Source organism: Artemia sp. Qi Xiang Cuo, chromosome 4, assembly GCF_049724085.1.
Source record: "Artemia sp. Qi Xiang Cuo chromosome 4, ASM4972408v1, whole genome shotgun sequence".
NCBI classification, from domain to species: Eukaryota; Metazoa; Arthropoda; class Branchiopoda; order Anostraca; family Artemiidae; genus Artemia; species Artemia sp. Qi Xiang Cuo.
The window spans coordinates 88,998,888-89,012,984 of record NC_142797.1 but is presented as its reverse complement, the minus strand read 5'-3'; the positions used below and the strand labels follow the sequence as shown (position 1 = coordinate 89,012,984).

The 14,097-nt window shown below is 35.5% G+C and overlaps 1 protein-coding gene across 2 annotated transcripts in view; it reads right to left on the bottom strand.

Annotated features, from left to right (window-relative positions):
- Positions 1-14,097, bottom strand: part of LOC148953604 (uncharacterized) — a 95,164-nt gene that overhangs the window by 1,739 nt on the left and 79,328 nt on the right. The window contains exon 1 of one of the 2 annotated variants that reach the window (XR_016141724.1): positions 4,526-5,299. Coding sequence is in view for 1 of the 2 variants with exons in the window: in XM_089088606.1 (XP_088944732.1) it covers positions 9,046-9,060 (15 nt within the window). In the remaining variant the exon portion in view is untranslated. Of the gene's footprint in view, positions 1-4,525; positions 9,061-14,097 lie in introns of those variants that run through there. The other variant, XM_089088606.1, reaches the window with a different exon arrangement.

The window sequence follows — 14,097 nt, the reverse complement described above, 5'->3', positions numbered from 1 at the left end:
AATTAGTGTATTTGCCCTCCAATCTGTTCCTTGGAAGAAGACAATGAATCATGTTACAATTTTTCTATAAGAGAATCATGGAAGGATTCTCAACCTCAGATCAGATAATCTATGTCTAAGATGCCGACTGACTTGGTGGATAACGAAAAACGAGGTGCAAAAAACCAGCCATGCTATCGCTCAGTGGAGAAACACACGATATTCCAAGTGGTTGACTGATTCTGTTTAAAAACAAGCTATTGCCTCACTTATTACAGAACGAGCCAAATCCTGTTTCTGTTAAAAACGATAAAATTTCGAAGTTTAGGTCGTAAAAAATCCAAGTGCTGTTGCTGTTCTTGGACAAGAACAAGCAAATCCCTCTATTTTTGCGAAGATGGTCCAAGTCTTGAATTGGTGCAAACACAAGCCAAGTCAGGGCAGTTTCGCTAAGTGTAAGCTCAGGAGATTAAGCGAATCAGTGAAAAAAGAGCTATATGGTGATTCAGGGAAAAAGTGAGCTAGGTCCTGGTTTGGTCCTAAGTCACTTAGAGAAAAGATGGGCATGTTCAAGCTTACTAGGCGCGTTCTCACTCCCTCCTTCCTCTTAAATCAATACAATTTAGCTGATACTCATGTTCAGCGTTGGTCTCACGGTGAACTCGTTGGCACTCAGACCATGGATGGGAAGGGGTTGACTTTCTATCGATAAATGATTTTTTGGTCATATGAAACAAATCATCATCACCTTAAAAATTATATAGACAGTATTTGTTTTATTTTATTTACGCTAGATCATTTGTATGAACAAAACAAGAAATTAACCAATTTATAATTCATCATATATAGTCATGTCTATATAAATGATTCCAGTTAGATTTTCAAGTGAATCTAAGCAGGATTGCCACCACAGACGAAAAAAAATCACCAAAATCCCTAGTAAAGAAATCACCAAAAAGGAAACAAAAAAAGCACCAGTAAAATCATTGACCAATAATGATAGACTATACACCTCTATATCCATTGGGCACTATGAGGTAGGATATTAAGTTTTCAAAGCCCGTCAGACACTTCAAGATGAAAGGAAATTTATACTGAAGAGCGAAATTTCAACGAAAAACCGAATTTGTGAACTAAAATCCTTTTTCTGGAGATTAAAAAACGAGTATTTTTATTTGCCTACTATTCTGTCTCTTACTTTTTTTGTTTACTAAACATTTGTTTTTGCTTAGCATAATATTTTGTTTTTGCTTTCTTATGGTTTTTGGTTAAAATGAACTACTGTGATACTCTTTATTCGTTCCCAAATCAAACTCTTGTTAGCTTATGAGCGCAGTTGCCCACTCAGAAAATACGTATTTTTTACGGGGGGGGGGGGGCTTACAGGGGGTCCCTGGGCCAAACAATAAAAAACTTTAAAAATCCTTATAAAAAACGGTATTTTAAGGCAATACTTTAAGTTTATTATAGCTCTTTGAATGCAAGTTTTGAGTAGGGACTAAGGAATGAACGATAAACCCTGTGTGGTCTTTTTTCTCCAGTCAAGAATTAGGTGTAGTCGAGAAAGGTGTAGGAACAGCAGAATGTCATTAGTATTTAGTTTTTTTTTAATATACTTTATAAAATGGAAGGTGTTCATAACCGTTTCCTTCGTAGGAATAGAATAATTCCTAACTTTTAAATGGTATCGTTAATTAGCTAGATCAATCACTTGTCATGTCCTTTTAATGAAGATATTTTATAGTGTGTTGAATTGCTTGTATTTCTTATTCTTTGTGTGATTATGTTTGTTTTATTGTTTCTTTGTTCATTTCTCGTATTTTTCTAGTTTTGCTTTTTCCTGTCTGTTTGTTTTGTTTGTCTTTTTTCCTAAAAGATATTTTATATCTTTTTTTTCTATAATAATCCATAGTTTGGCATAATTTTGGGTGTTTGACATGCCCAATATCCCTAAAGATATAGTTGCTGGACCGTTCTACTATGTTGAACAAAATAGATGTCTCAAAATTTTGACTAGATGTGTTTGGGAAATAAATCGGCTTGAGAGATGGGCTGATTGCCCTCCAATCTCTTTTTATTCTTAGAAAGGACCCTAGAATCTTTAATTTTGAATCGAATTTGCTTCTTTAAATGTTTCAATGATATTTCTAGCTATATTAGAGTGGTGATGCCTATGATATTATATGCCTTTTTGAATACCTACATGTATACAGTTTTTTTTTTGTTTAATTGGAACGCCTGCTAAACACTTCATACAAGTTTCACCGTAATACTCTTTGCGACAATAGTTACAGTAACGGTAGTTTTAGTGCTGAAAGTATATACATAGTGCCTTCTGGCTAGTTCAAAATCCCCCACAACTTACTCTTAAAGTTCTAACTTAATAATATAAGTTGTTTTTGAGATATTGCTTTGTCACCTTTTTGAAAGTTTACATGCTCATAGTTTGTTTTGATTTAGTTCAACGTCCGCCTAATTTTTTTTATATTTGATTACTGAAGACATTGTTATATTCTCTTTGGACTATTGGATACAAAATGGCTTTCTCACAATTTCAATTGAATGTGTTTGGGGAAAAGAGAATATCAGGGAGAGGAGGGGCTATTTTCTCTCCATCACGCCTGACTCAAAATGGAACTAGAACTATGCATTTCCAATCAAATGAGCCTCCTCTTAAGTTCACAAGACCACCTCTTCATAAAAAGCTTACATCCCCCAGGGCATAACTTAAAACCCTTATCCCCATACTTTGGGGGGGGGGGGTTTTCAACCCCAAAGGCCGTGTTATTATATCTTTGTTCTATTTTTTAGCAAAGGGCAATATGGAAATTTCTATCGGATGCATTGGGAGAAAATAAGACGTGGCGGGTGGGGGGCATAGCTGCCCTCCGATAAATTTGACTCTTAAAAATGGCTCTTCAACTTCCGATTTCCAATCCAACGAGCCCCCTCCGAAGTTTACACGACCACCGTTTCCATAAAATCCTGAAATGCCCTCAGGGCATACATTACAACTCTTGCACTGCGGTCTGTGAGGGGGTTCTTATCCTCAAAGACATAATTTCTGGACTTTTAAACTACGTCAAACAAAATAACTATCTCAAAATTTTGACTGGAAGTGTTTGGGGAAATGATGGGTGTGGGGGGATGGTTACCCTCCAATCACTTGACTATTGAAGAAGACACTAGCCCTTTCAATTACCAACCGATTGAGCCCTTTTCAAAGTTTCTATGACAACAACTAGCCATCTTAAAATTTATATCAGATGCGTTTCGGGAAAATACGACGTGTGTGTGTGTGGGGGGGGGTATTTGCCTTCTGATCACTTTGACCCTTAAAAAGAGCACTAGAACATCTGATGATCAATCCAATGAGCCCTCTTTGAAGTTTATACGACCACCATTTCTATATAAAACCTTATATGCCCCAAGGGCGTAAATTACAACCCTTATTGGACCTTTCAATTTTTGGACCTTTCAACTATACTGAACAAAATGGCTATCTAAAAATTATGATTGAATTTGTTTGGGGAAATGATTGGTGTATGGGGGAGGGGGGGACTAGATGACCTCCAATCACTTTTGACTGTTAAAAAGGCCAGTAGAACTTCTGATCACCAGTCAAATGAGTCCCCTCTGAGGTTTATACAACCACCCTTTCTATAAAAAACTTTATATCCAAACAGGGCATAACTTACAACCCTTGCTCTGAGGGTTTTGGGAGGGGGGGGCTATCATTCTCAAATTCATAATTTCCAGACCTTCAAACTAAGGTGAACAAAGGGTTTCTCTCAAAATTTTTATTTGGCGTGTGTGGGAACTTGATTCAAGTTGGGGAGGGGGAACTGGTTGCCCTCCATGAGCTCTTTTGAAGTTTCTATGACATTTCTTTCTATAAGAAGTTCCCTGGTCTTTAAAATTAAAATTATATTGTGCCCACATCGCTCTTTAATTAGGCAGCGCTATGGCACTGCCTTTGATATTTTGTTTTGAGATTTAAATTATATAGCACTGGAAGTGCCGATTAGACCAGGTAAGCCCCCCCCAAAAAAAATTCAGCCTATGGGCACCCATGGTTTTGATCGACTTCATTCACGATATAAATTTTTTTGTCATTACAGCAAAGCCTTAGAAATTTCAACCCCTCGAATCCGTAGAATTGGATTCCGGGCCAAATAAAAACCTTCTCAATCATACTAGCTTGTTTAATTACGATTTTAAACAAACTTTTTCTAATAATCAAAGTTAAATTAATTTAAAAGACTTGTTAAAAGCTGTTTTTCAGCTTTTCATTAAAAGATGGAAGAATTTGATTTAACATAGAAAATTGGTCAACAGTGAATAACTATTTCATATATGGCTTCTCACATAAGAATATTATAAATACTTTGAGCAGGACAAAAATCCCAAAATATATATAAGATATTATTGTCTTGTTTGACACACAAAACTAACACAAAACAAAACTAAATTTCGTTCAATTAATTAATAAAAAAAATCCAGTTACCTTAACCATAATAAAATAATTTTTTAAACTTAATATTACCTTAAATCGCACTTGCTAGCGATAAGACGAATCCTGTGTCCGCCAGCTTCAGTGATGATAGTTAATCATCATCTGTGGCGTCCCAAATGGTGCACCACGGTTTGTTGAGCCACTCCCTATCCACTGATGACTTGAACGCATCCACGCTGGTAGAGGTTACTGTTTTTTCACTAAGGGAGTTCCACAGGCTGACAACTCTATTTGAGAAGAACTTGTTCCTTAGTCTGGTGTTGGCTCGTTTCCGGAAAAGCTTTTGAGAATGACCACGAGTTCTATTTGAATTGTCCGGTTGGAAAAGGCCAGGAATGGTATCCTCAGCATTTAGAAGCTTGTATGCTGTTATCACATCGCCTCGTTTGCGACGATATGTTAGAGATGGTATTCTAAGATTACGGAGACGGGATGGATAAGGGACATCATAGAGGTCTCTAATACATTTCGTTGCCCTCCTCTGGACTAATTCTAGAGCTGCTTGGTCTGTCTTATTGATTGGGCATGCGATACACATTCCAAACTCTAGCCTTGGTCGAACTAGACTCTTGTATAGCTTGGTCATAACAATTGGAGATCTGCTCGTGAACGTTCTTTTGATTAAGCCAAGAGTCTGATTAGCCTTCGCAATAGTCGCTTGTGCATGAATATGAAATTTCAATTCGTCGTCTACCAGGACACCAAGATCTCTCTCCGCGTGGATGCTGGAAATGGCATTTTGGGACCCATTCCTACAATCCATATGGTACTGAGTGTGTGGGTTTTTCTTCCCAAGGTGGAGAGTCTTGCATTTTGATGCGTTGAATTCAAGCCTCTAAATATTAGTCCAGTGAGTGAATGTATTGAGGTCCAGTTGGATCGACTTAATATTCTCCGCTGTGTCAGCATGACGGATAAGTTTCGAGTCATCAGCGTAGAGGCTTACTTTGTTGTTTAGGATTTTTGGCACTTCGTTTATGTATATATTAAATAAAGTCGGACCCAAAACTGTGCCCTGGGGGACACCATTTCCAACAGCGGCCACCTCAGAGAAAAACGTCCTTTCATCCTCGCCAAATACTTTAACCGTCTGTTTCCTATCTGTTAAGAACTGCATCACCCACTCAACCACACCACCACTCACCCCAATAGCTTGGAGCTTGATTCGAAGTCTTTTATGGCAGAATTTGTCAAATGCCTTTGCCAAATCGAGTAGTATGATGTCGACTGGGAACCCCTGGTCTAGAAGATCGGTGATATAATTATAAGAATCAATCAAGTTTGTTTCAACCAACCGACCAGACCTAAAGCCATGCTGACATGATGAGAATACTTTATTGGTTGTCAAGTGTTTCAGGATTGCAGTGTTAACACTCGCTCCTGGTAGCTTCCCGACTGCAGAGGTGACACTGATTGGCCAGTAATGCTTTGCGTCTACTTTGCTGCCACCCTTATGTATGGGGGTTATGTGGGCCGTGCGCCAATCCTGCGAGATACACTTTTCATCAAGGGATTTCTGAAAAAGGTGAGTGAGCGGGCCTGATAGTTCAACATGCAATATATATACTTAAAGTATCTGAAAATATAATATCTTTGACTAAGCGTTAATGTAAGATCTGAAGTTTTTTAAAAGGCTTTATAAAGTATCTCTAATCTAAATCTTTGATTAACAATTATATTGATAAAATATAACATAATATGATAAAATATGAATATTAAATAAAGAAAGAAAAACGAGCGAAAATGGGGTTTTTATAGGCAAAATTAAAATACTGAAAAAAAAAAGCGAATATTTCGAGAGGACAAACGCCTCTCTTCTTCAGCGTGAAACGAAATAATGTAACCAAGGAAAGTGCCGAAGAAAAAAAAAACAAAAAAAAAAACTAACGCGGAAAGTCAATGTGAAAAGAACAGAAAATCCGAAGAAAACAACAAAAAATTAAAATATGAATAAAACTCAATACAAGCCAAAAATCATATGAATGAAAACCAGATACCTAACAACCATAAAAGCGAGTTATTTGCCAATATCCGCGATTTGCACAAAATCCAAAAAAAAAATATGAACTGTCATCGACGGATACTAGCGAACAACTGACAAAGAAAAGGAAACAATTCATTCACTCAAAAAACAAAGCGAACCAGCAATTAAATAAGTTGGAGAACTATGTCAGTTGATTTCTGATTCTAATTAATGCATTTCTTGCAGACACCCTTTGAGACATAGGAGGTTGTTCACAGGTTTGATTAGATGACTGGGAAAGTGGTTTAAGGTTTATTTGAGGGATTAGTAAAGTATCGGCTTCTCTTTTGAGAAAACCGAAATATGACTCGTTTATCCTTAAATCACCGGAATCTCTGTTTAAAGTTAGACCTAAATGTTGGTATTTATAAATTTCAACAGCTTCTCTGTAGTGCTAGACTATACCTTTGTCATGCGAAATTAGGCTAGCTTGATTAAACAAAATAGTATGGTTTGGTTTTAAAAAAATGTGCTCTTCAAGAACAGAGTTAAATTTTTTTGGTTTTTTTTTCGCTTTTTAAGTGTATTGTTTATTTAACTAGGGGGTTGGGTTAATCTGTACGTGAGTCGCTTGTCAGTTATTCCGACATAACAAAGTCCAAACGAACAAGGAATTCTGTAGACATCGGAGTTTTCACCTATCGGGGTAGGGTCTTTACCTTGATATATTTGAGATCTGATAGTGTTTCTGGGTCTATAATAAGCGTAAATGTTATTTCTCCTTAGATTTTTGAAAAGTGGTCTGAAACCCCTTTAACGTATGGGAGACCAAGATAATCTGAATTTTCCCTTTGATTTGTGTTTTCTGTGGAACTATCTGATAATCTTTTAATGCGTTTTGCAATTACAGAATTTATTAAACTAATTGGATAACCATTCCCAAATAAAATATCTCTAAGGTGGTTGAGCTCTAAATCCAAGAAACGTGTTGAACAAACTTTCAATGCTCTATCAACTAGAGAAGTGACAACTCCTCTTTTCACAGCAGGAGAATGATTAGAGGACTAACTTAAGTAACGGTCATTATGTGTGGGTTTTCTATAGACACCAAACTCAAAACATGAATCATTTCGGTGCACCAGAACATCTAAGAAAGGAAGACGACTCTCTATCTCTAATTCCTGAGCAAATTTCAGTTTTGGATCCAAGAAATGGAACAAGTGAAGAAAAAAACCCAGAGACTAGTCACCTTGCTCCCACAAATAAAAAATATCATCTTTAAAACGAACCCAAAAATCAGGTTTACGAAAACTTTGCAAAATAGCCCTTTCTTCAAGGTCTTCCATGAAGATATCGGACTGTATTGGTGGAAGGCGGGGGTGCCCATGGAAAGCCCATATTTCTGTCTATAAAAAATGCCTCTTTAATGGAATTAAAAAGAAGTTCTGTTACAAAGGGCTGTAAGCGAAAGAAGTGTCTGATTCAAAAGAGTAGATTTTTCTGATATAGATGGGTTAGAATTAAGTTTTTGCTTCAAAATCAGTTCGGCCTTTTGAGGATCACAATTAGTATACAATGAATCTGAATCAAAACTGCCAATTCTTGCATTTGGTTTAACCGGAACTTGCTTTGCCATGGAAACAAATTAAGCGGAATTTTTAATATAGTATTTTTGAGCCTGAATTAGTGGGCGAAATACAAATGATATAAATTTACCTATTTCTGCTGTAGGAGAATTAAAAGAAGAAACAATGGGTCGAAGTGGATTACCGGGCTTATGAATTTCAGGAAGACCATAAAAGCGAGGGGACGTGCATCCGCGTGGGTAAAACCTTTTGTGCAACTGATCTGTAATTTTACCTTTTCCTTTTAGATAAGAAAGCTGTTTTCAGACTTCCTGGACAAATTTTTCTGTGGGATCGGTATCTAATTGTTAATATGTGTTGGAATCATTAAGAAATTCTCTGACCTTTTTGTCGTAATCATCTGAATCTAATACAACAGTATTGCCTTTATCTGCTTTCGTAATAATCCTGGAATGACCTTTATGTAGTGCGTGTAAGACCAAGTGATCATTTTTACTAAAATTTTTTTAATTTGGATTATTAACAGAAGGCAAATCCAACAAAGTTTCAACAAATGGTGCTCTGACCTCAGCAATCTCTCCAATATCCGCACGAGAGTCATGAAATGCCCCCTCTGTGTTCGCGATAATTTCACTATAAGTTATTTTCGAAGGGGTTATCGAACTTTCCTTGGTTACATTATTTCGTTTCGCGCTGAAGAAGAGAGGCGTTTGTCCTCTCAAAATATTCGCTTTGTTTTTTCAGTATTTTCAAGGATTGAAATTTTCGAAAAGTAGCACCAGGCAAAGAGGAAACTACTGCGACACTTAGTCACAGTTTACACGAATTTTAACATGTAATTTAAAGGTTTTCGGGGTGTTAGGGGTGTACCTCCGAATTCTATATCTACAACAGTACCTGAAAAGCCTACTTATGCTGTTGCCGTCAAAAATCCTCCAAAACATCTTGATAGCCCAAATACCGGGAAAGATGTTCTGTACCCTGTAGCTAGCAGTTCTACTTCAAGCATTGTCATCCTAAAACATGGAAAGGATGAATAGCGTGCTGTCAGGCCTAACAAAGCTGACGGAATTACATTTTCAGAATTTTGCATTGGGTTAACCTTTATCTTTACTTCTTTCAGTGTTTTACACTCTTTCTGCCAAATTTTTGGAAAAAAGCATGAATTGAACAAACATTCTTTAAATTTTGTAACTCGTGGTACAACAACTGCCATCTACAAAATCGTTTTAAAGACGGACTAGATCCTGGCAGTTTCTGTTGAATTTTAGGTTTTTGACCGTTTTTTGTTTTAATTTGTGTTAACACCATTGCGTTTTGTATACAGTGGCATCTATAAGCAAATTTTTTAGATCCCATTTGTTTCAGTACGAATTTGAAAAATTAAAAAATGACTATTCAACGTTTATTTTTTATAAGAAATTTGGTAGAAAAAGTGTAAAACACCTTCTCAAGACCTGATAATAATTTGCACTTTATTGAAAGCTAAATATATTTTAAATATTTTCACTTTTTTACTTTAATAAATAAAGAGGCATTGAGACTTTAAGGAATAAATATGAGAATGCGTATATTAAACTGACAATCCACGTTTATTTGTTTTTTTGGTAGAGTGCAAATTATGTTCTAATTTTGAGAAGACATGGGGGTTGTCCACCCTATTCCTTTTAATTTTTATTTGGTTTGAGTTTGACTAGGTTATCTATTGTATTTTCTGTTCGCTTTGGGTTTCATTTATTTATTAATGGTGAGTTGTGGTAGTTTTACACTTAGAAGATAAGAAAAGCTAACTCGTAGAATTTGACAACGCTTTCGTCCGTAAAAACTTGTTGGTTCTCAAGCCCTATATTTTTTAATTCTTCTTCTTTTTTTTTAATTTGGCTCCTTATACTGCCAAAAATTACAGATGCTCAAATGGAAATATTTTCAATAAAAATGGATTTGCTGGGTTTTTTTTTAACTTTTTAATATACCTATAGTATGTAAATTCCTCTTTGTCCTTTAAGTTCTTCCCGAAGTTCAAGTTAAGTTTAATGTTTAATTTTAAGTTCTTCTTAAGTTCGGGAGGGTATTTTGCGGGTGGTAAACACCGGCCACCATATAAAGTTCGGTAAGTTTGATATTACCCGTCAAAAATTACGACCCTGAGAGAATTTTCCCTATTGTCAAAAAAGGAGGGAAACGCCCCCAAAAACTTTTTGGGGTATTTCCCAGGGGGTAAACCCCGGTCATCATATAAAATTAGGTAAGTTCAATATTACCCAGCAAAAATTACGACCCTGAGAGAATTTTTCCGGCTTTCGAAAAAGGAGGGAAACACCCTAAAAAAGTCAAGATATCGATGAAAATCATACTATCAGATTCAGCATGTATAGGTTTCAAGCTCCTATATACAAAATTTTGAATTTTTACGAAAAGAGAGATCATGAATGTGTGTTTATTTGTTTGTTTTCTTTTTTTTTCAGGGGTTATCATATTGAACCAGTGATCAACAGAATGGAGATTTGATTAGAAATCAAAAGTTTTGCTGTCATTCATAAGTAAACAAACATATTGTTTTCTATTATGTCCCTTCTTCTCAAACAGGTTTTCAAATAGGTTTCAAATCTGTTCCTTGCTTTCAGTTGAAAAGCTCTTTTTCTATTTAATTTCTGACTGTTTTCCAAATCACAGGGCCTAACCAAAATATAATTTGAGGTACCGGTCCCATAAATCCCTGGTCAATTGCTTTTAAAATGTGTAAATCAACAATTGTACGTTGATTAGTACAGTTCCACGCTTACATATGCAATTCCAATTTTGGATAAAATTTGAATATACTTAAAAAATTGGCGATGAATAGTAATTTTGGTGAAAAGTCCTTGTTAATATAATTACTAAAGAATTTTGGTTGGAAGAAAAGGAAAATTATTGTTTGGATGGATGGAAATTCTGTGAGACTTTTGATCTTCTACATAACTGAAGCCATCACAACCTCTACAATAATATTTTATTTTGACAAAAGCATTACATATATTTTTTTTTAATATATTGAAGTACTTCTGTTGAGCAATGCCGAAGCGTTGGACGGATATTTTTTAACCATATCGAAAGTTTTGAACTTGGTTATCAAACACCAAAACATTTAATGCCTTTAAACTCAGTGTTTATAAAAAGTAACGCATTATCAAAATAGTTTGTTCAAAGTTAAACATCAAAATTAAGATTAAGAAAATCAAATAAAAATATTTAATTCAATATTTTTCATTTAATTTTGAATGCCAAAAGCCAGTATATTTGACACCTTTAAACTTAATAACTGTGAAAAATTAAATTTTTTTCAAAGTGACAACTAAATAAATACCATCACGCCTGGAAAAAAAATTGATAATAAAACACAAAAAACGTTTCCGTTCAGGGGGAAAATACAGAAATATAGCATTCCGTCAAGGGAAAACATTTCTGATTTCTGAAACATTTCTGACATTTCTTCATACATCAGCTCATGGGTACTCTTGCAATGCAATCAAAAGTTGACGGCATATTTTTGCCGAAACCTCCCTTATTAAGTTTTTTTCTTGTGTTTTCTATAATTATGCAAACTTTTTTGTGTTCTAATAACTGTACTAATTGCTAATAAGCAAATACATATTTAATATCACCATAAAAAGCTGATTCTTTTACTGAATAATATCAATGGTTAGGCTCTTATGCTTGCGTTATTGACAAGGATCGTTATTTATTTACCATTCATTACTATGAAGAATTTGTTTTTTTGTTTTTTTCCTCCAACCAAATCATATAGAAAATTTTTTTGGGAAAACTTGTTAGGGGTAACTCAGTCACAAATTAGAACCTATATTCTTCTTTATTATGGGTCAAAATTTATTGGCAGGCAGCCAACAATGGGGCAACAAACATTTTTTCCATGGTTTTTCCCTATTATGCCTTTTTTCCTTTGGTTTCTTTATTTTTACTATATAGTTCAAAATTTCCAGGTGGGGACCATACCCCCCTCCCTTGCCGGTGCCCATGGCCTCGTTAAGCCAAAAAAGAGTAGAAATAAATTCAAATAATTTTCCAAGCGTAAAACTACAACAGATCACCATAAATAAGTGACTTGAACCCAAAACGAACAGAAATAACAATAAATAACCAATTTAAACTCAAAATAGCAACAATTAGCATGAGTAGGGCTGACAACTCCCACACCTCCTCAAGGCCAGAAAGTAATTTGCACTTTACTGAAAACAAAATACATTTTTAATGTTTTCACTTGTTTGACTTCAACAAATAAAGTATTAAGACTATAAGGAATAGATATCAGAATATGTATATCAAACTTACAATACACGTTTTTTTTTTAAAGTAAAGTACAAATTATTTTCTGGTCCGACGAAGACTTGGGTGTTGTCAGCCTTTCTCCTTTCGCTTTTTGCTCGTTTTGAGTTTGACTAGGCCATTTATTGTATTCTGTTAGTTTTGGGTTTCATTTATTTGTTAATGGTGACTTGTGGTAGTTTTACACTTGGAAGATAAAAAAAACAATCTTGTAGAATTTGACAACGCTTTTGTCCGTAAAAACTTAAACAATTTAGAATGTGTTGGTTCCCAAAGCCCACTATCTTTTCAAAGGATAGCCAAACCTTCTTGAAACTTTTGGTGTCATATGTTTTAGCTTAATATTGGTGATTGCTTTCTTAAATCATGTTTCTTCTTCATTTTTATTTTTTAAATTTGCACCCGCTAGTACCTAAAATTCCAGAAAATCATGAGGGAGCCCTGTCAGCAAGAACGGATTTGTTTTTTTTTTCTAAGTTTTTAAGATACGTCTTGGGTGTAAATTCCACTTTTTCCTGTTCACTAGAACTTTTCAACAACACCAAAAAAAACTAAAATAAAAGCTTAAAACTTAGAAACCTTATTTTCCACAGGGGGGGAGGGTATTTTCCACGAGGGCACTTTCCAAGGAGGGGGTATTTCCGTCGGGGTTACTTTCCAAAGGAGGGGGCGGGGTATTTTTCGTGGGGGAGGGCATTTTCTGGGGTGTTAAAGACCCCCCTACCCCTCCCCATTCACCATATTCATTTATGTTATTTTACTGTGGTGATGGCCGTATATTTGGCTTTAAAATACACTTATTTGTCTATATATCTAATATGCGGAATAATTGCACCAAACACATTTTGCATGCATACCCGTTATGCTTACCCCCCCCCCCCTAAATGTGCAAATATAGCGCAAATTTATTTCTAAAGTAGCGAAGAAACTAACAGAAAAAACCGTCGTTTTCTCGAATTTTACACAGCGTAAACTTGAGTGAGTGGCGCATAATACACAAGTACCAAAATTCCATCCCCATACGGAAATTAAAAAATAAAACTCGAATGAAATTATCAAATTTGGAAAGCCTTATTTTCCACGGGGTATTTTCCGGGGGCTATTTTCCGCGGGAGGGGGAGGGGGGTATTTTCTGCGGGGGAGTATTTTCCTCTGGGGGGGAGTATTTTCCTCTGGGGGGGGGGGTATTTTCCGGGGGATATTTCCCGGAGGAGTATTCACCAGGGGAGGGGTGGAGTATTCGCCTATAACCATTATATATATACTATATATATTTACTATTTTAAAGGTATACGCCTATGCCCCTCACTCGACATACGGAAAAATGTAAATAAAACAATTGGCAAGGGGATAACCTTTATCTTTACTTCTTTCATTGTTTTTACACTTTTTCTGCCAAATTTTTGAAAAAAAAGCATGAATTGAACAAACACTCTTTAAATTTTGAAACTCGTGGTGAAACAACTGCCATCTACAAAATAATTTTATAGAGAGCCTCAATTCTGGCAGTTTCTGTTGAATGTCAAGTTTTGGGCCGTTTTTTGTCTTAATTTGTATTAGCGCCATTGCGTTTTGTATACAGTGGCATCTATAAACAGATTTTTTAGATCCCATTTGTTTAAGCACGAATTTGAAAACTTATAAAATGCCTATTTAATGCATGTGCTTTTATAAAAAATTTGGCAAAAAAAGCGTATAACACCTTCTCAAGACCAGAAAATAATTTGCATTTT